Raw genomic sequence first — 23,725 nt, 5'->3', positions numbered from 1 at the left:
TTATAGCGCCACCTAGGTGTGCATGTCTGCCAAAATGTATGTGCCGGTCTAGACACCCAATAGGTACATGTGTGTGAAATTTGGAGTGAATACATGAAAGTATGCCTGAGATACAGCAGAATATGTGGATTTTTGGCAAAGGAATTTTCGACGCTTGACTTCTGATGCATGTGGCCACGCCCATGTGCAGAAATGTGCACTTTGGCTCCATAACTATTAAAGTTCAGACTCTTGTGAGCGCCTGGATACCACATATGTGCATGTATGTGAAAAATCCAGGGACTAGTACGCGCTCAAAAATGTGTGGGTATTTGCATATTATGCAAATTAGCTCGACATGTAAGGGGCGGAGCATATAGCTTCAATGGAACTTTTTTTAGATGAGCTCATGCCTGATCAGATGCAGTTTGAATTTTATCTCTAGGACATACGGTGTAGGAGAAACACCTGTGTAAACTTTTTCATGCGATTTTGTGCGCTATAGCGCCACCTATGGTCGGATCGGGCTGGCGTGTTGCGCCTGAGTAGCGGAGAGGAGTACTACAAGTTGGCCAAAGGAGAAGTCTGTAGGTCTTACGGTTTAGGCTGCACAACGCGTTTTAGCGGAGAAAAAGAATAATAAATATAGCCGCAAGCGGCAATTGGCGGGTTCACACACGAATAGGCTTCTTGGCCTCAATAGGCAGAGGCCCAAAAGGTCCTTTAGACCCCAAAATGTGAAAAGAAGCTGTTTGAGTGGAAAAAATGCACAAATAAATCAATGTGCAAAAAAAGGTTCAATTGGGGCACTAAAGGCCCAAAAGGATCAAAATAATATGTATTGGCAAAATTATTCAGATCACAGAACTAAATCACATGCTGAGATCAGCTTTGTGTGTGTTTGTGTGGTGTTTCATGTGAGAAATAGTTTTCAGTCAGTTCCGGTGTTTGGCCACTAGATGGAGCCCAAGTACTATCATACTGATATCTCATTAATCTCAGTAATGCAATGACATTTTGGTGAATTAAAAGGTTCATTTCTGGTCAGGCAGTGCACTTTTTGTTATGAGATGTTATTGCAATGTTATAGACCTCATTAATCTGAATCATACAAGCCCCATTACTTGTCTGTATTCTGCATAACAAGATTGCTGCGTGAGTTTTTATGATTTCTCAGGTTTTTGGGTACTGTAGCGCCTCCGACAGGCCAATTTGAACCAAACTTGGCATACCTCACAGGGACCTCAGTGTATAAAAGGCTTTCAAATTGGGAGTTGATCACTTACATGGTTTATGAGTTATAGCAATAAAGGTCATTTATGGCATGGCCAGAAGGATATAATGGAAAAATTGACCAATCAGACAAATAAAAATGCAAAATTTTTTCCATGTGTAGTTAACTACAGTGTCTACAGATTATGCCTATGCCATTTTTGCCATCATTGGATCAAATTCCTAGGACTAGTTCTTAAAGAGCTATTTTCAAACAATTGATGAATGTGACAAAAGTATGCATTTTTTAATAGGACTTGTAATTGCAAAGTTGTCAGGTCTACTGCAAGGAATAAAAAGAAACAAGTTGCATGTTCCTAAGTGAAAATTTGGAGGAGTTATGCATGATTTTCACAAATAGCGCCACCTAGTGGCCAAATGTTTTAAAACTGCACAGCATGACACATAGTCCTGAAATATGCACAGTGGTGAGGTTTCATGTTGATTGGCCAATGGTAAGTCTGTCAAATGGCCAATTAATTCAAATAAAAATTAATTGGCTCATGGCGGCCATGTTTTTTGAGTGATGATGTCATCATTGTGTGTCTTGATATCACTTGGGCCCCTGATGAAGCCTGTAAAGTTTTGGCTTGATGTGACTAATGGTTTCTGAGAAACAGTTTTTCCCATGTTATAGCGCCCCCTATTGGACAATCGTGGCCAGCTTTGACCTATGACCTCGGAGTCATGTGCCCTAACAACTGTTAAAATTTTATGAAGATCCGTCAAAGCGTTGCTGAGATATAGCTGTTTAAGTAAATTTGGCCACGCCCCAGAGCTATTGATTGACATGTCACAACGACACTGTATGCAAATGTCACAATTTTTTCCAGGAATATTGATAATGAGATTCTTCTGAACATTTTGATACCAAGCTTGTGGTGATCGGATGAAAAACCAGGGACTAGTATAAAAAAGTAGGTTTTGCATATTATGCAAATTAGCAAAAAATCTAAGTAGGCGGAGCTTAATGGTTCTTGAGGCTTTTTTGTTTGGCTTGAACCAAGGAATCCATCAGAAGTGGAATTTTGTTTCTAGGCCCTACGGTTTGGGAGATATGGACCAAAACGCAAAATGGTGCGCTATAGCGCCACCATCAGGCCAATGTGGGTCTCTGTACTTTAGCACGGTCTCGCAAAGAGACTACACCATTCTGCCAAGTTTGGTGTCTCTGGGCCTTACGGTCTAGGCTGCAGTATGCGTTTTATGCGGAGAAAAATAATAATAATAAATATAGCCGCAAGCGGCAATTACGGGGTCCAAGCTGAGGTTTGGCAAGATTTGCGCACCCACTGGTACATCATGTAAAGGTTTTTGAAATGTATATGAAAGTATATGAAGCACGTTCGTGAATGAAGTGCCTGCTAAAAAAACAGAATCTAAATTGCAGCTTTTAAAACTTATGATGGTGTGCTGCCCGGCGCAGGATTCGAACCACCATTGTCCACATGCATTGCGGCCGGGAGCACCTTGCTCTACCCATTGAGCTAATGGGCCTGACCCGATTACAGGCTCAACTCTAGCTCTTTTGAGGAAAAGAATGACCTTTGCATCAGCATGCATGTTCAGCATGGAAAATGAAAATATTCACAGTACGACCATTTGTGGTGGTTTGTACAAAGTTTGGAGTTATTTGGGCAATCGGTGTGGGCAGGAGAGTTTTTTGGCCGTTATAGCGCCACCTAGGTGTGCATGTCTGCCAAAATGTATGTGCAGGTCTAGACACCCAAAAGGTACATGTGCGTGAAATTTGGAGTGAATACGTGAAAGCATGCCTGAGATACAGCAGATTATGTAGATTTTTGGCGAAGAATTTTTTTACCTTTGACTTGTGAGGCATGTGGCCACGCCCATGTGTGGAAATGTGCACTTTTGCTCTGCTAGAATCAAAGTTCAGACTCTTCTGAACATTTTGATACCACATATGTGCATGTATGTGAAAAATCCAGGGACTAGTTCGCGCTCAAAAATGTGTGTGTATTTGCATATTATGCAAATTAGCTCGAAATATAAGGGGCGGAGCTAATGGCTTCAAATTTATTTTTTGTAGAATGGAAGATGACTGATCAGATGCAATTGGAATTTTTTGTTTATGACATACGGTATAGGCGTGACAATTTTTTGCGCTCTATAGCGCCACCTATGGGCGGATCGAGCTGGCGTGTTGCGCCTGAGTAGCAGAGAGGAGTACTACAAGTTGGCCAAAGGAGAAGTCTGTAGGTGTTACGGATTAGGCTGCACGATGCATTTTAGCGGACTGAAAGCTGATTGGTCGATAGCGGCGGCCATATTGGACATATGATGGTGCAGGTCAAGGACCTGTGCCGTAGGTGCATATAGATGATGCGTACCAAGTTTGGAGTTATTTGGCCAATCGGTGTGGGCAGGAGAGTTTTTTGGCCGTTATAGCGCCACCTAGGTGTGCATGTCTGCCAAAATGTATGTGCAGGTCTAGACACCCAATAGGTGCATGTATGTGAAATTTGGTGTGAATACGTGAAAGCATGCCTGAGATATAGCAGAATATGTGTATTTTTGGCGAGGGATTTTTTGACCTTTGACTTGTGAGGTATGTGGCCACGCCCATGTGCAGAAATGTGCACTTTTGCTCTGCTAGAATCAAAGTTCAGACCCTTGTGAGCGCCTGGATACCACATATGTGCATGTATGTGAAAAATCCAGGGACTAGTTCGCGCTCAAAAATGTGTGCGTATTTGCATGTTATGCAAATTAGCTCGACATGTAAGGGGCGGAGCATATGGCTTCAATGGAACTTTTTTTAGATGAGCACATGCCTGATCAGATGAAGTTTACATTTTGTCTCTAGGACATACGGTTTAGGAGAAACACCTGTTTAAACTTTTTCATGCGTTTGTGTGCGCTATAGCGCCACCTATGGTCGGATCGGGCTGGCGTGTTGCGCCTGAGTAGCGGAGAGGAGTACTACAAGTTGGCCAAAGGAGAAGTCTGTAGGACTTACGGTTTAGGCTGCACGACGCGTTTTAAGGCAGAAAAAGAAGAATAATAATAATAATAATAATAATAATAATCGGAACAAAACCAATAGGGTTCCAGCACCGCTGGTGCTTGGACCCCTAATAAGAAGAAAAAAGAAAAATTCGAGCAATTACAATAGGTTTCCCACACTACGTGTGTGAACCCTAATAAATATAGCCGCAAGCGGCAATTACGGGGTCCAAGCTGAGGTTTGGCAAGATTTGCGCACCCACTGGTACATCATGTAAAGGTATATGAAATGTACATGAAAGTATATGAAGCACGTTCGTGAATGAAGTACCTGCTCAAAAACCAGAATCTAAATGGCAGCTTTTTAAACTTATGGTGGAATACTGCCCAACGTGGGATTCGAACCCCCGTTGTCCACGTGCATTGTGGCTGGGAGCACATTGCTCTACCCATTGAGCTAACGGGTCTGACTGGATTACAGGCTCAACTCTAACTCTTTTGAGGAAAAGAATGACCTTTGATCTGCATGCATGTTCTGCATAGAAAATGAAAATATTCACAGTACAACCATTTGTGGATGGATTTGGCACAAACTTGGCAGATATCACCTCAGTGGTCTTCTGAATGTGTCTGTCCATTTTCATAACAATCAGACATTATATAGGGGAGTTTTTGAAATATGCAGTTCATATGTCATGACGGTACCATTGTGATGCATATGAAAAATATTAAATTGCAAGAATCTTAGAATTTGTTCCACCAGTTTTGTATTTCACATGCTGCTGGATATTATAATATGTGATTTGAGGTGATGGAGTAAAAATCCTAGGACTAGTATGAAAAGTGTAAATTATATGTATTGGATTATACACAAAAATCTGTACTTTTTTGCAAAGCACTTGCAATTACAAAGTTGTTAGTGATTTTGCATAGAATCATATGAGATCATGATTGTCCTTCTACATGAAAGCATGTAGGAGTAATTCAGGAATTTCTAGTATAGCGCCACCTAGTGGTGCAATTCCCGTCATACTTTGATATGTATTAGAGGGTGTGTAGATGAACATAATATGTGAGTTTCATGTTAATTGGCATATGATAAGCTTGTGAAAGGTGTACTGAAAGCTGATTGGTCGATAGCGGCGGCCATATTGGACATATGATGGTGCAGGTCAAGGACCTGTGTCATAGGTGCATATAGATGATGCGTACCAAGTTTGGAGTTATTTGGCCAATCGGTGTGGGCAGAAGAGTTTTTTGGCCGTTATAGCGCCACCTAGGTGTGCATGTCTGCCAAAATGTATGTGCCGGTCTAGACACCCAATAGGTACATGTGTGTGAAATTTGGTGTGAATCTGTCAAAGCATGCCTGAGATACAGCAGAATATGTGCATTTTTGGCGAAGGATTTTTCGACCTTTGACTTGTGATGCATGTGGCCACGCCCATGTGCAGAAATGTGCACTTTGGCTCCATAACAATTAAAGTTCAGACTCTTGTGAGCGCCTGGATACCACATATGTGCATGTATGTGAAAAATCCAGGGACTAGTACGCGCTCAAAAATGTGTGTGTATTTGCATATTATGCAAATTAGCTCGACATGTAAGGGGCGGAGCATATAGCTTCAATGGAACTTTTTTTAGATGAGCTCATGCCTGATCAGATGCAGTTTGAATTTTATCTCTAGGACATACGGTGTAGGAGAAACACCTGTGTAAACTTTTTCATGCGATTTTGTGCGCTATAGCGCCACCTATGGTCGGATCGGGCTGGCGTGTTGCGCCTGAGTAGCGGAGAGGAGTACTACAAGTTGGCCAAAGGAGAAGTCTGTAGGACTTACGGTTTAGGCTGCACGACGCGTTTTAGCGGAGAAAAAGAATAATAATAATAATAATAATAATCAGAACAATTACAATAGGGTTCCAGCACCGCTGGTGCTTGGACCCCTAATAATAATAATCAGAACAATTACAATAGGGTTCCAGCACCGCTGGTGCTTGGACCCCTAAATATATATGCCCACACATGCCTACCCAAGTACATGCACACACTTTATTTTTTAAATATAAGCCAGCTATTAAAATTATCGTAACGACTGTAGAGACCTCATTAGTCTTCATGAAGTTCATGATGCGCACACACACACACACACACACACACACACACACACACACACACACACACACACACACACACACACATATATGTAAGAGGAGTGAAAATTGCCTTGAAATAGATTTGCATCAAAGAATAGACTTCCCTGTGCCTTTAATAACACCAGATTTATATATCTGTGATTGGGGGTGATTGGTGTCAGCCTCTCTTGTTGGTGCTTGGGTTGTGGCATTTCCTTTACTGTGATTGGATTCAAGCACTCATTTCCCAGTGTGTGATTGGGTTGTAGATAGCAAACTAACATTCATACATAGATAGATTTGACAATTGTATATGTGCAAAAATACATATACAGTCCTCACATACATTTGTTTATTTAATAATGTAAAATCTAAAATGAATAATGATTGTTGAACTGCCTGTTGATGAATAATTATAATGATTTTGCATTAGATTAAAATAATTAAGAAGGTTTAGGCCTGTTTTATTAAGGCCTATTAAGTTTATATTTTAAAATAGGCTGAGCTATATTTGATTAACTGTTTTTCTGACAGAAGAAATGTTTTTAAGATGAGCTATGGAGGTAAGGAAGTATGTTCATCACACCCCTAATGGGCTTATTTTGGACAGTCCCTAATGTTACCCTGGTGTCCTTCCGTCGTTTCCCAGGAGGAAGTGGGATATCCGTCACTCACTTCCTGACCTGTGATTGGTTGCAGATAACTATTACGGCACACCCAAGCCTGCGGCGGAGCCCAGCGCTCTGCTGAACGTGGCCGAGCGGCTGATCCCTGGCTCCGCCCCCAATCCAGGCGGCAAACGCAGACGCAACAAGTCCGTCAGCAACATGGAGAAAGCTGGAATTGACCCTCCTGAGGAAGAGGAGGAGGAGAGGCCCATCATCAACGGTAACGGAGTCAATATCACACCAGGTAAGGAGTTGCCAAGAGCAGAGATTGGTGAGGAGAGAGAGAGAGAGAGAGAGAGAGAGAGAGAGAGAGAGAGAGAGAGAGAGAGAGAGAGAGAGAGAGAGATGGAGCCATTTGATTAAATGGCTGGAAAATGTGGAAAAATGCTTACAGTGAGAAAGAAAACTGCATTGAGTGCTTGAGTGGAGTGTAACACTAGCATCAGGACGGTTTAATGAAGTGTTGGCCAGTGGAGGGGGAGTTGTAGAATGCGGTGGGAATGTTTCCTCTGGGCCCTGCGTCTTTCATCCCTGGCCGCGTCTTCCTCCTGTGATCCCACAGCGGAGGACAAGCCCCCATCCCTCACGCCTGCTGCTTGCTGCATCACGTAGCCTAGCGACCGTCTCCGCTCCAGATCACCGCACAGTAACCAGTGCTGTTGGAGTGATAGCCTAGCAACCGCCTCAGCAGCCCGACTTCAGCCACTTCACACTCCTTTCCCCGAACCTTTTGTCAGAGGGATGAAGTTGAAGAGGAAGAAGAGAGGGAGCAAGAGGGAGGGAAGAGAGAGGTGCAGGGTGATAAACACACTTCTTTCTTTTTCTCCTAAATCAATGTAGGCAGTGTGTGGTGGTGAGTGAGACCAGGAGAGGCGGGGTTCTGACTCCGGTAGGGAAAAAGCCTTTATGAACAACTCAGGGCATCTGTCACTTTGAATTAAATACAAAGCAGGACCAAAATGTACAGAGAAAGAGTGCAAGAAAGAGAAAGAGAGACACAGAGAGAGAGAGAGAGAGAGACAGACAGACAGATTGCTACAGCAGTGTAGCAGAGTTCTTGTGCTTTAACCTCTCTTTCTCCCTGTTCCTCTCCGTCGGGAGCTACACGCACCATGACTCAAACGAGGGTACATCACTCACTCTCTCCTTTCTGTTCCTCTACCTCTTTCTCTACTCATGCCCTCCCCCTCACATCATTCACTAACTCTCTTTCTCTTCCCATGCCCTTGTAATCCACCTCTCCAACTCTCCAACTCTATCTCTCTCTCTCTTTCTCTGTATGTCTCACACTCTCTCCTTTGTCTCTTTGAGTCACCCAGTGTCCAGATCCAGCTCTTATAATCTTCTTCTCCTATGTTCTCAGTAGCTCTATCTCACTCTCCACATCTCCTTCTATCCCAACCAGTTCTTCTTTCTATGTCTCACTCTCTCATTCTCTACCAGCTCCCTCTGTATTTGGTGACTGTAGGTCGGCTTGTGCATTCGCTATTCTCTTCAGCAGTAGAGACTGAGAGGCATATGGGAGATTCTAAAGCTAAAAACACATTGCCTGAAAACACACACACACACACACACACACACAAACACACACACACACACACACACACACTGCTGTTACATTTACAAGCACTTAAACATCTACAGTAAATGCATCATTTAATTAATTCTGCTTTTTATTCTAATTATTAATATAACAATAGAAATACTAATAGTAATAGAGTTGCACTTTGTAATTAAGTTGTTAATGCAACATACCATAAACGCAAACAGACAGAAATCGGTTAAAGGGAACAACAATAACCTAGCCTGAAAACACACGGTGTGTTTTTTTTTAAGACAAAGTTTCTTCAAATTCTGTTAATCCCAAAGGAATTAGCAACCCAGCACTGTCAGCATACACAGTGCCTAAAGACAGAGAAGCCAATACGTACATAATTTTGCAATACACAAGAGTACAGAACTTCTCCTGCTTAAGTTTAACCACACCTGCAGCATTTCAGCAAACTCCCCCTGAACACCAGAACCACTTCCAGCCCGTTTGAAGATGCAGCCGGTGACGGTGCCCCCACCCCCACCGGTGACGGTGCCCCCACCCAGCTGTCGGCCGGCACGCGAAACAAAACAGCTGTCATGGAAGGAAACGATAAAGACCAGGGTCTGACTCACAGGGCTGCAGGAAGACTGTACCCGTAACAAGAAGACTGTACCAAGGAGTGACCCGTAACAGGAAGTGGTTCTGTCCACCCTGGTGAACGTGACCATTGGGAACAGGTGTCAGTGGTCAGTTAAGAGCAGCACAAATGGACCCAGGCTGTGATCTCAGTGGAATAGGGCCGGTGTGCAGGTGCAGTTCTTGCTTTCAATGTAAAATAGGAATATATTTGCGTATATATTATTACATATGTTTGTCTACTCTCTTTCTGCAATCCTTTGTTTAGTGCTTTGCAAAGGTATTAATTCCTCTAAAAAGCCACTAGAATAATCAAGTGACAGTTTTATACTATAGGCTGTCACATTTTTTTTTTAAAAACACTGACCCTCAAAAGTAATTACTCTGAAGTTGTACTGGTTTCATGTAAGGGATATATTGTGACAAGAAAAAAATGCTGTTTGTGTAAGTATTCAGTCCCTGTGCTGTGGAAGCCCCAAGCATAAACAACTGAGAGATTTTTTCCAACTAGGGCACAGTTGCTTTATAATTGGAATCTTCTTGTGATTCATTAAAACCGTTGACCTTTTCTGGATAAAAAACACCTTAATTCAAATCAGACCACAAATCTAAAGGAAAGTTGAGAAAATGAAGACCTAAGAACATTCTAAGAAAATGATACAGACCAGCACAAAATAGGGAAAAGGCTACAAAATAATATCCACGTGTTTGTTAATCAAATTCAGCTCTGTTAGATCAACGAGGAGCAAATTGGGCTCCAAGAAGTGCTGAAGAAAAGAACATTGAAGAATTAATGCATCTCCGGGGGTTTCCAGAAAGCATTAAGGTGACCCATTTAAATAGTCAAATTTGTGGTCAGATAAAACAAAAATGGAGGTTTGAGGCCAAAATTCAAAATGCTACACTTGACACACCTATTTCTCAACCATTCTCAGCCCATTACTGAAATAAGAAGGTGGCAGCATCATGTTGTGGTCATCTGGTTGAAACTGAAGGATGGATGGATGGTGTAAATTTGAGGGAGATGCTGCAAAACCAGCTGCTTCAGTGTAAAGATCTAAAACACAATGTTAACCTCATGTTTGAGCAGCACAGTAATCCAAACCCCCTAAACAACCTGCATCTCGATGGACCATGGGCAGAATTCACTCCCAGTAAGCTGATGCAACACTGGCAGATAGATCCCCAACACACTGTTGTAGCACACGCATGTACCTCCCCAACACACTGTTGTAGCAGCACACGCATGTATCTCCCCAACACACTGTTGTAGCAGCACACGCATGTACCTCCCCAACACACTGTTGTAGCACACACATGTACCTCCCCAACACACTGTTGTAGCAGCACACGCATGTATCTCCCCAACACACTGTTGTAGCAGCACACGCATGTACCTCCCCAACACACTGTTGTAGCAGCACATGCATGTACCTCCCCAACACACTGTTGTAGCAGCACACACATGTATCTCCCCAACACACTGTTGTAGCAGCACACACATGTACCTCCCCAACACACTGTTGTAGCAGCACACATATGTACCTCCCCAACACACTGTTGTAGCAGCACACATATGTACCTCCCCAACACACTGTTGTAGCAGCACACGCATGTACCTCCCCAACACACTGTTGTAGCAGCACACGCATGTACCTCCCCAACACACTGTTGTAGCACACACATGTACCTCCCCAACACACTGTTGTAGCACACGCATGTACCTCCCCAACACACTGTTGTAGCAGCACACGCATGTATCTCTCCAACACACTGTTGTAGCACACACATATGTACCTCCCCAACACACTGTTGTAGCACACGCATGTACCTCCCCAACACACTGTTGTAGCAGCACACGCATGTACCTCCCCAACACACTGTTGTAGCACACACATATGTACCTCCCCAACACACTGTTGTAGCACACGCATGTACCTCCCCAACACACTGTTGTAGCACACACATGTACCTCCCCAACACACTGTTGTAGCACACACATGTACCTCCCCAACACACTGTTGTAGCACACGCATGTACCTCCCCAACACACTGTTGTAGCACACGCATGTTCCTCCCCAACACACTGTTGTAGCACACGCATGTATCTCCCCAACACACTGTTGTAGCACACACATGTACCTCCCCAACACACTGTTGTAGCACACGCATGTACCTCCCCAACACACTGTTGTAGCACACGCATGTACCTCCCCAACACACTGTTGTAGCACACGCATGTACCACCCCAACACACTGTTGTAGCAGCACACACATGTACCTCCCCAACACACTGTTGTAGCACACACATGTACCTCCCCAACACACTGTTGTAGCACACACATGTACCTCCCCAACACACTGTTGTAGCACACGCATGTACCTCCCCAACACACTTTTGTAGCACACGCATGTACCTCCCCAACACACTGTTGTAGCACACGCATGTACCTCCCCAACACACTTTTGTAGCACACACATGTACCTCCCCAACACACTGTTGTAGCAGCACACGCATGTACCTCCCCAACACACTGTTGTAGCAGCATACGCATGTACCTCCCCAACACACTGTTGTAGCACACGCATGTATCTCCCCAACACACTGTTGTAGCACACGCATGTACCTCCCCAACACACTGTTGTAGCACACACACACACATGTACCACCCCAACACACTGTTGTAGCACACGCATGTACCTCCCCAACACACTGTTGTAGCTGCACACGCATGTACCTCCCCAACACACTGTTGTAGCACACACATGTACCTCCCCAACACACTGTTGTAGCACACGCATGTACCACCCCAACACACTGTTGTAGCACACACATGTACCTCCCCAACACACTGTTGTAGCAGCACACGCATGTACCTCCCCAACACACTGTTGTAGCAGCACACACATGTACCTCCCCAACACACTGTTGTAGCATCACACACATGTATCTCCCCAACACACTGTTGTAGCACACGCATGTACCACCCCAACACACTGTTGTAGCACACGCATGTACCTCCCCAACACACTGTTGTAGCACACGCATGTACCTCCCCAACACACTGTTGTAGCAGCACACGCATGTATCTCCCCAACACACTGTTGTAGCACACGCATGTACCTCCCCAACACACTGTTGTAGCACACGCATGTACCACCCCAACACACTGTTGTAGCAGCACATGCATGTACCTCCCCAACACACTGTTGTAGCAGCACACGCATGTATCTCCCCAACACACTGTTGTAGCACACGCATGTACCTCCCCAACACACTGTTGTAGCAGCACATGCATGTATCTCCCCAACACACTGTTGTAGCAGCACACATATGTACCTCCCCAACACACTGTTGTAGCACACGCATGTATCTCCCCAACACACTGTTGTAGCACACGCATGTACCTCCCCAACACACTGTTGTAGCAGCACACATATGTACCTCGCCAACACACTGTTGTAGCAGCACACACATGTACCTCCCCAACACACTGTTGTAGCACACGCATGTACCTCCCCAACACACTGTTGTAGCAGCACACGCATGTATCTCCCCAACACACTGTTGTAGCAGCACACACATGTACCTCCCCAACACACTGTTGTAGCAGCACACACATGTATCTCCCCAACACACTGTTGTAGCAGCACACACATGTATCTCCCCAACACACTGTTGTAGCAGCACAGACATGTTCTACCAACACACGGTGGTTCAACTAGTCTGAAGTACATGCATACATTACTTATGAATGCAGGTTTTTTTTTAGCTTTTAATTAAAGATCTGCTGTAAATGATTAAATTCGACTTTGAAAAATTACAATAAGAGTGTATTTGCAGTGTGAATATCGGTTGGAATACTTCGTGTAAATTCCATTCATAATCCAGATGAATCTGGAAACTGTTTCTCAAAGACCGTGTAGTGTTAAGATTGTCTTAAAGAGGGAGGGTGTGTTCAGTGTAATACTCTACAGCTTAATCATGATCTTGGACAGCTTGAACCAAGACCTGACACCTCTTAAGGAGATAAAATTTAAATACTTTATTTTGCAACACATCTATCAATGTACCTGGCTGTGTCTGTCTGCTTGCCTTCCTGTCTGTCTAATAGTTTAAGCATAAAATGTGTGTGTGTGTGTGTGTGTGTGTGTGTGTGTGTGTGTGTGTGTGTGTGTGTGTGTGTGTGTGTGTGTGTGGGCATGCATGCTCATGTGTGTATGCATGTGTGGTGATGGCCTAATGGGACACTATGTCTTCCCCAGACTCCAGTGAGCAGGAGGATAAGAGCACGGATGCCTCAGGAGAGATGATCCCAGCGACCCCAGCCGCCCCCGCCGACACCCCCACAGACGCCCTGAACGAGACGAGCGACGGCCCCAAGACATCTCCCAAGACCGAGCACGACGAGGAGCTCGGTCCTCTTCCTGACAACTGGGAGATGGCGTACACTGAAAAAGGAGAGGTCTACTTCATAGAGTGAGTTTGGAGCGTGTTCGGCTTTATGGAACGTTCATTTCACATACGTATGTGCAAGATGCTTATTCGTGCTTGTGTATACATGCAAATCTGAATGATTGACTCGTTTGTGCCCTGATGTGTGTTATGGGCTGGGAAGCAAAAATTGATTTATCAAAAGGGCTGCAAATTCATTTCAGTACTACAAAGACCCAAAACATGGAAGACATTCCCATGCAATGTCAGTTATCTGAAACAAAGCATACGTCTATACTTTTGATATTTGCAATCATAATAAATTCTTGTGACTTTAGTCAAAAGCTATAGTCATGTAGCTTGTGAAAACAAAAGCCATCACATCCATCCTTAAGCACTAGTTCTAGAAGCTCTTCAGGCATATTTGTTATTTATTTTTATTTCTTTATATGAGTAACTCTTATTTTCATTTTATGCTTATTGAAAAGATTTACATTCTAAATTTACTGTGTGTATACAAACTGCTGACATTATACTGTAGCATTGTGCAAAAGTTTTAGGTAGTTGTGGAAAAAATGATGCAAAGTAAGAATGCTTTCAGAAACAGATGTGGTAATAGACAAAATGAACGAACAAGACAGAAGTCTAAATCAAATCAATATTTAGTGTGACAAACCTTTGCAATCAAACATTATCAGTGCTTCTAGCTTCACTTTCACAAAGTCAGGAATTATGTAGGATTATAGTGAGGTGTGTGATTAACTAATTATACCAAACAGGTGATAATGATCATCATTTTATATGCAGGCTGAAACACATTAACTGAAACAGAAACAGTGTAGGAGCCTTTAAACTGGGTGAGGAGCAGCCAAACTGCAACAAAGTGGGCTGTGGAGGGCGTTAGTCACAGGTCACAGCTTATACACCAACACTGAGCCCAGCCACACCAGGTAGTTATACTGAGTCGGCCAGGTCGCTCTCAGGCAGACATCTCAAAGCAGACTGGAGTCTCAAGATGTGCTGTACAAGATCTCTTCTGAAGAAACACAAAGAAATGGGCAACGTGGATACAGTCAGCCACGCAAACGCAGCGCAGCAGATGAAAGACACATCATGCTTACTCTCCTTCAAAATCATGTGCAACAGTGAATCATGGTGGAGGTTCAATAGTGAAACATGGTGGAGGTGCAACAGTGAATCATGGTGGAGGTTCAACAGTGAATCATGGTGGAGGTTCAACAATGAATCATGGTGGAGGTTCAACAGTGAATCATGGTGGAGGTTCAACAGTGAATCATGGTGGAGGTTCAACAGTGAATCATGCTGGAGGTTCAACAGTGAATCATGGTGGAGGTTCAATAGTGAATCATGGTGGAGGTTCAACAGTGAATCATGGTGGAAGTTCAATAGTGAATCATGGTGGAGGTTCAATAGTAAATCATGGTGGAGGTTCAATAGTGAATCATGGTGGAGGTTCAATAGTGAAACATGGTGAAGGTTCAACAGTGAATCATGGTGGAGGTTCAACAGTGAATCATGGTGGAGGTTCAATAGTGAAACATGGTGAAGGTTCAACAGTGAATCATGGTGGAGGTTCAATAGTGAATCGTGGTGGAGGTTCAACAGTGAATCATGATGGAGGTTCAACAGTGAATCATGGTGGAGGTTCAATAGTGAAACATGGTGGAGGTGCAACAGTGAATCATGGTGGAGGTTCAACAGTGAATCATGGTGGAAGTTCAATAGTGAATCATGGTGGAAGTTCAATAGTGAATCATGGTGGAAGTTCAATAATGAATCATGGTGGAGGTTCAATAGTGAATCATGGTGGAGGTTCTACAGTGAAACATGGTGAAGGTGCAACAGTGAATCATGGTGGAAGTTCAATAGTGAATCATGGTGGAGGTTCAACAGTGAATCATGGTGGAGGTTCAACAGTGAATCATGGTGGAGGTGCAACAGTGAATCATGGTGGAAGTTCAATAGTGAATCATGGTGGAAGTTCAATAATGAATCATGGTGGAGGTTCAATAATGAATCATGGTGGAGGTTCAACAGTGAATCATGGTGGAGGTTCAATAATGAATCATGGTGGAAGTTCAATAATGAATCATGGTGGAGGTTCAATAGTGAATCATGGTGGAGGTTCTACAGTGAAACATGGTGAAGGTGCAACAGTGAATCATGGTGGAAGTTCAATAGTGAATCATGGTGGAAGTTCAATAGTGAATCATGGTGGAAGTTCAATAATGAATCATGGTGGAGGTTCAATAGTGAATCATGGTGGAGGTTCTACAGTGAAACATGGTGAAGGTGCAACAGTGAATCATGGTGGAGGTTCAATAGTGAATCATGGTGGAAGTTCAATAGTGAATCATGGTGGAAGTTCAATAGTGAATCATGGTGGAGGTTCAATAGTGAAACATGGTGAAGGTTCAACAGTGAATCATGGTGGAGGTTCAACAGTGAATCATGGTTGGAGGTTCAACAGTGAATCATGGTTGGAGGTTCAACAGTAAATCATGGTGGAGGTTCAATAGTGAATCATGGTGGAGGTTCAATAGTGAAACATGGTGAAGGTTCAACAGTGAATCATGGTGGAGGTTCAACAGTGAATCATGGTGGAGGTTCAATAGTGAATCATGGTGGAGGTTCAATAGTGAAACATGGTGAAGGTTCAACAGTGAATTGTGGTGGAGGTTCAACAGTGAATCGTGGTGGAGGTTCAACAGTGAATCGTGGTGGAGGTTCAACAGTGAATCGTGGTGGAGGTTCAACAGTGAATCATGGTGGAGTTTCAACAGTGAATCATGGTGGAGGTTCAACAGTGAATCATGGTGGAGGTTCAACAGTGAATCATGGTGGAGGTTCAATAGTGAATCATGGTGGAGGTTCAACAATGAATCATGGTGGAGGTTCAACAGTGAATCATGGTGGAGGTTCAACAGTGAATCATGGTGGAGGTTCAACAGTGAATCATGCTGGAGGTTCAACAATGAATCATGCTGGAGGTTCAACAATGAATCATGCTGGAGGTTCAACAATGAATCATGGTGGAGGTTCAACAGTGAATCATGGTGGAGGTTCAATAGTGAATCATGGTGGAGGTTCAATAGTGAATCATGGTGGAGGTTCAATAATGAATCATGGTGGAGGTTCCACAGTGAATCATGGTGGAGGTTCCACAGTGAATCATGGTGGAGGTTCAACAGTGAATCATGGTGGAGGTTCAATAGTGAATCATGGTGGAAGTTCAACAGTGAATCATGGTGGAGTTTCAACAGTGAATCATGGTGGAGGTTCAGTAGTGTATCATGGTGGAGTTTCAACAGTGAATCATGGTGGAAGTTCAACAGTGAATCATGGTGGAGGTTCAACAGTGAATCATGGTTGGAGGTTCAACAGTGAATCATGGTTGAGTTTCAACAGTGAATCATGGTGGAGGTTCAACAGTGAATCATGGTGGAGGTTCAACAGTGAATCATGGTGGAAGTTCAACAGTGAATCATGGTGGAGGTTCAACAGTGAATCATGGTGGAGTTTCAACAGTGAATCATGGTGGAGGTTCAATAGTGAATCATGGTGGAAGTTCCTTGCAAGCTTGATGTCCTAGTGGTGCCCTCAGTGCTGGGAAATACAGGTGGATAATGTGATTGGCTCCACATTTGTTCTGCAGCAGGGTGATCAATGATATGGACGTACTGATACGGCCTCCAGAGAGCCCTCATCAAGTATGTTTGTGATTGCATGTGATTGCACAACAGAAGGGCTTGAGGAAGTCTACATCCTCAGAAGATCATCCACAGTGGGTAGCTCTGTGAATGATGTGTGTATCAATATCCTTGCTGACTTCCATCAAAAACTGAAAATGTGAAAGAAAGCCCTTTACACCAAATATTGATTTGATTTGTTTCTCATTTGTTCATTTACATTAACATTTCTGTTTTTGAAAGTATTCTTACCTTGCAGCGCTTTTACACACCTGGCTAAAACCTTTGCATGTACTACATATTCACCAACCAGCAGTAACATTAAAAGCACAGACAGGTGAAGTAACATTGATTATCTTGTTACAATGACACCTGTCCAGAAGTCAGGGCCTTTTTATATTTCTCAGACAGAAAATGAGCAGTTAGTTCTTGAAGTTGATGTGTTGGAAGCAAGTAAAATGGGCCAAATTGTGGATGACTGGGTGAGAGTGTCTCCAAAATGATCAGGTCTTGTTAGGTGTTCCCTGGATGCAGTGGTTAGCCCCGGTAAACAGGGGGCAGATTGATTGTCCCCCGAGGCTAATGTGATGTCCTGTCCCACAGAAGAGCTGCTGCAGCACAAATTGGCTGTGATACGTAGGTGTCAGAACACATGCTGTCCCTATATGTTGCCAAAGGTAGATGGGGTGGGTAGTGGAGCATCAGAACTGGACCATGAAGCAGTGGAAGTAGGTGGTCTGGTCTGATGAATCACAATGTCTTTTACATCATTGGGTTGTGTGAGTTTGTACACAGTAACTGCAGGACTCCTTCAGAGGTCCATCTCCTCAATACAGGTGTGTGTGTGTGTGTGTGTGTGTGTGTGTGTGTGTGTGTGTGTGTGTGTGTGTGTGTGTGTGTGTGTGTGTGTGTGCGCGCAAACACATCTGAATCATACTGAGATTTCCATTAGAGCAGTAGTTGTTTTATGTTAAGACAGAAACAGTTTATACATCTCAAAGGAAAATTCTCTTATTGCCTAGTGTAGAGCATGACAGAAACACATAAACACACATGCGCACACACACACTGCAGAGTGTCACCATGTTGAAGACTTAATAGAGTTGTCATGCAGCCAAAGGTTGTTTTTCCTCTTCTGTCTCCTCCACAGATGGAGAATCTTAGTTCTCAAAATGTAGACAGTTGTCCATATGTCTGTCATCCTTACACCACACACAATCACACACACTCTTGACCTTCCGTATTAATCACCCAAAACTACTGCTGTGTGCAGTTTGATTCAGACTGTCTAAATATGGTGCCAAGACGTCATTTTCTGAATATGTCCAGTGGATCGTTAGTTCATTATAGATGTTGCATTTCAAGGACAGAGGAAGCAGCCCTCTTTTCCGAATATCCATGATTCCCATGATGGCTGAGATGATGAACGGTGTTTTATTCAGTCCTCCAATACGATGCACAATACACACGAAAACAATATGCTGGTTTTTAAGTCCTAAATTTTAAATGGTTGATATTTCATTATTTTTGTACTCTATGATTCTTATAAGAATAAATCAAAGGCGCATGATCATCTTGGCTCGGAAAAACACGAACATCACTGAATGCGTATTAAGACCTAATGACTTCCTCACGACTTGAACAGTTCTATTATCCATTTCACAGGGGACATTTTGTTGTATGTGCTCATAATTGCTGGATTTTAGCCAGTGCAGTCTCTCTGATTGCCTACAGCGTCAGAACAACAGGCAGAGGTGATACATCAATAAATTCAAGTCTGAATATGAATTGATGCACTACGTCTTCCACCTGTTGACTCCAGTCTCCAGCTGTGTCACAATTATGATCAAGACAGCTATAGATCTTGTGTCTGGGATACGCCCTGATTGGCTGGCTGAAGATACACAAAGCAGGTGACTGATCAGGCTTAGATCTGCACTGCCATTTTACTATAATTCTTTCATAAAACACTGCAAAGAAATACTGCTGTCTTTAAATATATTCTAAATGAAATCAACATCATCATACTACTCAATAAAATTAGCTAATGCTAATAAATAATAGAGAGAGAGAGAGAGAGAGAGAGAGAAGGTAAGTGAGTGAGTGAGTGTGAGTGAGTGTGAGAGTGAGTGAGTGAGTGAATGAGTGTGAGTGAGTGAGTGAGTGAGTGAGTGAGTGAGTGAGTGAGTGAGTGAGTGAGTGAGTGAGTGTGTGAGTGAGTGACTAAGTGGGTGTGAGTGTGAGTGAGTGATGTGAGTGAGAGTGAGTGAGTGAGTGAGTGAGTGAATGAGTGTGAGTGAGTGAGTGTGTGTGAGTGAGTAAGTGTGAGTGAGTGTGAGTGAGTGTGAGTGAGTGAGTGAGTGAGTGTGAGAGTGAGTGAGTAAGTGTGTGAGTAAGTGGGTGTGAGTGAGTGAGTGAGTGAGTGAGTGAGTGAGTAAGTGGGTGTGAGTGAGTGAGTGAGTGAGTGAGTGAGTGTGAGAGTGAGTGACTGGGTGACTGAGTGAATGAGTGTGAGTGAGTGAGTGTGAGTGAATAAGTGGGTGTGAGTGAGTGAGTGAGTGAGTGAGTGAGTGTGAGAGTGAGTGACTGAGTGAATGAGTGTGAGTGAGTGAGTGAGTGAGTGAGTGAGTGAGTGAGTGAGTGAGTGAGTGAGTGACTGAGTGAATGAGTGTGAGTGAGTGAGTGAGTGAGTGAGTGAGTGAGTGAGTGAGTGAATTCAGGGTAAGGAATGACAGACAGCAGGACAGGGGGTGAGAGCAGACCTTGAAGAGGGCCGTACTGCCGGTGTATGTTCTGTGGGCCGAGACCTGACCTCTGTCTAACCCACACACACACGCTGTCTATCCCACAGACTGTCTCCCCCACACACACACTGTCTAACTCACACACTGTCTCCCCCACACACGCTGTCTAACCCACACACACTGTCTAACCCACATGCTGTCTAACACACACACGCTGTCTAACCCACACACTCTGTCTAACCCACACACACGCTGTCTAACCCACACACTGTCTCCCCCACACACGCTGTCTAACCCACACACACTGTCTAACCCACACACACTGTCTAACTCACAAACACTATCTAACCCACACACGCTGTCTAACCCACACGCTGTCTAACCCACACACGCTGTCTCCCCACACACTCTTGTCTAACCCACACACGCTGTCTCCCCCTACACGCTGTCTAACCCATACATACTGTCTCCCCCACACACACTGTCTCCCCACCTACGCTGTCTCCCCACACACACTGTCTCCCCACACACGCTGTCTATCCCACAGACTGTCTCCCCTACACACACGCTGTCTAACCCACACACTGTCTCCCCCACACACGCTGTCTAACCCACACACACTGTCTAACCCACATGCTGTCTAACCCACACACGCTGTCTCCCCCACACACACTGTCTCCCCACACACACTGTCTCCCCACACACGCTGTCTCCCCCACACTCACTGTCTCTCTCACACACACTGTCTCCCCACACACGCTGTCTCCCCACACACGCTGTCTCCCCCACACACACTGTCTCCCCACACACACTGTCTCCCCACACACACTGTCTCCCCCACACACACTGTCTCCCCACACACGCTGTCTCCCCCACACACGCTGTCTCCCCACACACGCTGTCTCCCCACACACGCTGTCTCCCCCACACACACTGTCTCCCCACACACACTGTCTCCCCACACACGTTGTCTCCTCTTACCTCTACTGCCTTAGCCGAGCTACTCCAGCAGTACCCCCTCCAAACCGGCACCTCCCAGTGGTAATAAAATAAAGCCATCAAGTCAGATAAGATCCCCACAGCCTCGCACAGCCGAATCTAGACAAGTGCTACAGAGAGATAGGAACCATTGAAAATCCCTTTTAAAACAACTGTAAAAAACAAAAATACATGACAAGCTGAAGCAAGAATCAGCAAGATTGACATCAGTAGTAGAGAACGTGACCGTGCGGAGGGTCAGCGTGGCCATTTCATGGCCCACTATAGCTAATGCATCATGACATCATACATCATAGCAGCAGAAGGGCCAACCCTTTGACCTCATGACCCTTGGACATCTAGACTGTCCCTCTTTGCCTCCAGGTATTGGAGACACTGGGAGTGAGGTACTTTACAAGGTCTTACGCAGAGCATTTAGATCCTGTATATCCATACAGAGGGACCTCGGGGTTAAGGGGGCTAACGTCTACAAACTGAACAAATGCCTCACTAAGATTATCATTAGTTCTCCGTTCCTTTCAAGTACACTTAGAATTCTAGAAGAAAACTTTACTTGATATTGACACCCGTGTCAGGTTATTCTGACAGAAGCAGACAGCTGAGACTATTAGCACCTGGCTTTTTCATGCCTCTCAAATGCATATTCAGTGATCTCTTGTCATTGGGTTTAGTGACTCACCACTTAACTAACGTGAAGCAGCATGCTTTAAAGCACTGACATGGGGCACATAATGAATATACATTGGTTGGGTCCAAGAGTCGGCTAAGGGCAACCTTCGATGTTGTCAGGGACCCGTTGAGACATGTTCACATTCACACTACAAACTCTACAGACCACTTTCAAGGTTGCACTGTTCCCTCTGACCCCCCCCAGACAGACTGGACCCTGTTCACACATGCACTTAACGCTGTCCACTTGTGACCAGATCTCATGACGTGGAGGTCAACCAGCTGTGAATGCAGTATTAGCCATCCAGAACCTCCCATGGAGGCTTGGAGGTGCAGTAGGTTAGAGCCCTAATCACAGTGAACCAGAACTACAGGACCACACGCAAAATCAGATGGATTACCAAACATCAGTAGACCCAGAATGCTCATAGAAATGAGAAGAGCTGGTGGTAACACAGAGGTTTATGTAAGTGTTAGTGAGTCCATTGACAAACACTTGTGAGTGATGAATAATAGGCTACAGGACGGAGATGGAGCTAATTAAGGCAGGAGAAGGTCACGTGGGAGGGGGGGGCGTTTTGGCCTATTGGAGGATGTGGTCTTGTGTTTCTGCACTGGTAGAATTTTTCCTACTCTTCCTTTACATGCAATGCTAGACCAATCAGCATTTGGTGAACCCCTAGTGACGCTGTACACAGGTGTCACCGCAGGACACGGCTGGTGCTAAGATACGTGTGATCATTCTGTACCTGACAGGCAGGTGTCACAGAGGAACCGACGTTTTGATTTTGTCAGTGTTGTGCTTTGTTCACTCACACAGAAGATACCACATGTGTTCTCTGCACTAGTCTAGTTGTTGATTTTGCTTTGTTATGTGCACTGTTACATACGTTTTCAAGAATATGTGATATCCATTTGTCATTTTCTCCCATCCTGCTGTGAGTTCATGTTTCACTCTTCCTGCTGAGAGTTGGCTTTTTATTTACATTTATGGCATTTGGCAGACGCCCTTATCCAGAGCAACTTACATTTTATCTAATTTTTATATAAGGGTCTTGCTCAGGGGCACCTCAGTCATGGCCTCAGGTCTGGGAATCGAACCCACGACCCTCCGGTCACAAGACCAGTTCCCTAACCGCCAGGCCATGACTGCCCATAACTTTTCACTCTTCCTACTGAGAGTTGGCTGTTCACTTTTCCTCCTGAGAGTTGGTGTTTCACTCTTCCTACTGAGAGTTGGTGTTTCACTCTTCCTACTGAGAGTTGGTGTTTCACTCTTCCTCCTGAGAGTTGGTGTTTCACTCTTCCTACTGAGAGTTGGTGTTTCACTCTTCCTACTGAGAGTTGGTGTTTCACTCTTCCTGCTGAGAGTTGGTGTTTCACTCTTCCTCCTGAGAGTTGGTGTTTCACTCTTCCTCCTGAGAGTTGGTGTTTCACTCTTCCTACTGAGAGTTGGCTGTTCACTCTTCCTACTGAGAGTTGGTGTTTCACTCTTCCTACTGAGAGTTGGCTGTTCACTCTTCCTACTGAGAGTTGGTGTTTCACTCTTCCTACTGAGAGTTGGTGTTTCACTCTTCCTCCTGAGAGTTGGTGTTTCACTCTTCCTACTGAGAGTTGGTGTTTCACTCTTCCTACTGAGAGTTGGTGTTTCACTCTTCCTCCTGAGAGTTGGTGTTTCACTCTTCCTACTGAGAGTTGGTGTTTCACTCTTCCTACTGAGAGTTAGTGTTTCACTCTTCCTCCTGAGAGTTGGTGTTTCACTCTTCCTACTGAGAGTTGGTGTTTCACTCTTCCTCCTGAGAGTTGGTTTTCACTCTTCCTGCTGAGAGTTGGTCTTTCACTCTTCCTACTGAGAGTTGGTGTTTCACTCTTCCTCCTGAGAGTTGGTGTTTCACTCTTCCTCCTGAGAGTTGGTGTTTCACTCTTCCTCCTGAGAGTTGGTGTTTCACTCTTCCTACTGAGAGTTGGTGTTTCAC

At 44.3% G+C, this 23,725-nt stretch overlaps 1 protein-coding gene across 8 annotated transcripts in view; it reads left to right on the top strand.

Annotated features, from left to right (window-relative positions):
* Positions 1–23,725, top strand: part of magi2a (membrane associated guanylate kinase, WW and PDZ domain containing 2a) — a 228,443-nt gene that overhangs the window by 140,256 nt on the left and 64,462 nt on the right. For all 8 annotated transcript variants that reach the window (XM_076992945.1, XM_076992941.1, XM_076992944.1 and 5 more), the window contains exons 3-4: positions 7,054–7,266; positions 13,459–13,672. In XM_076992945.1, the coding sequence (XP_076849060.1) occupies positions 7,054–7,266; positions 13,459–13,672 (427 nt within the window). The remainder of the gene's footprint in view (positions 1–7,053; positions 7,267–13,458; positions 13,673–23,725) is intronic.

Source organism: Brachyhypopomus gauderio, unplaced genomic scaffold, assembly GCF_052324685.1.
Source record: "Brachyhypopomus gauderio isolate BG-103 unplaced genomic scaffold, BGAUD_0.2 sc100, whole genome shotgun sequence".
NCBI lineage: Eukaryota > Metazoa > Chordata > Actinopteri > Gymnotiformes > Hypopomidae > Brachyhypopomus > Brachyhypopomus gauderio.
Note: the sequence above shows the minus strand (reverse complement) of the source record. Positions and strands in the feature narration are given on the sequence as shown.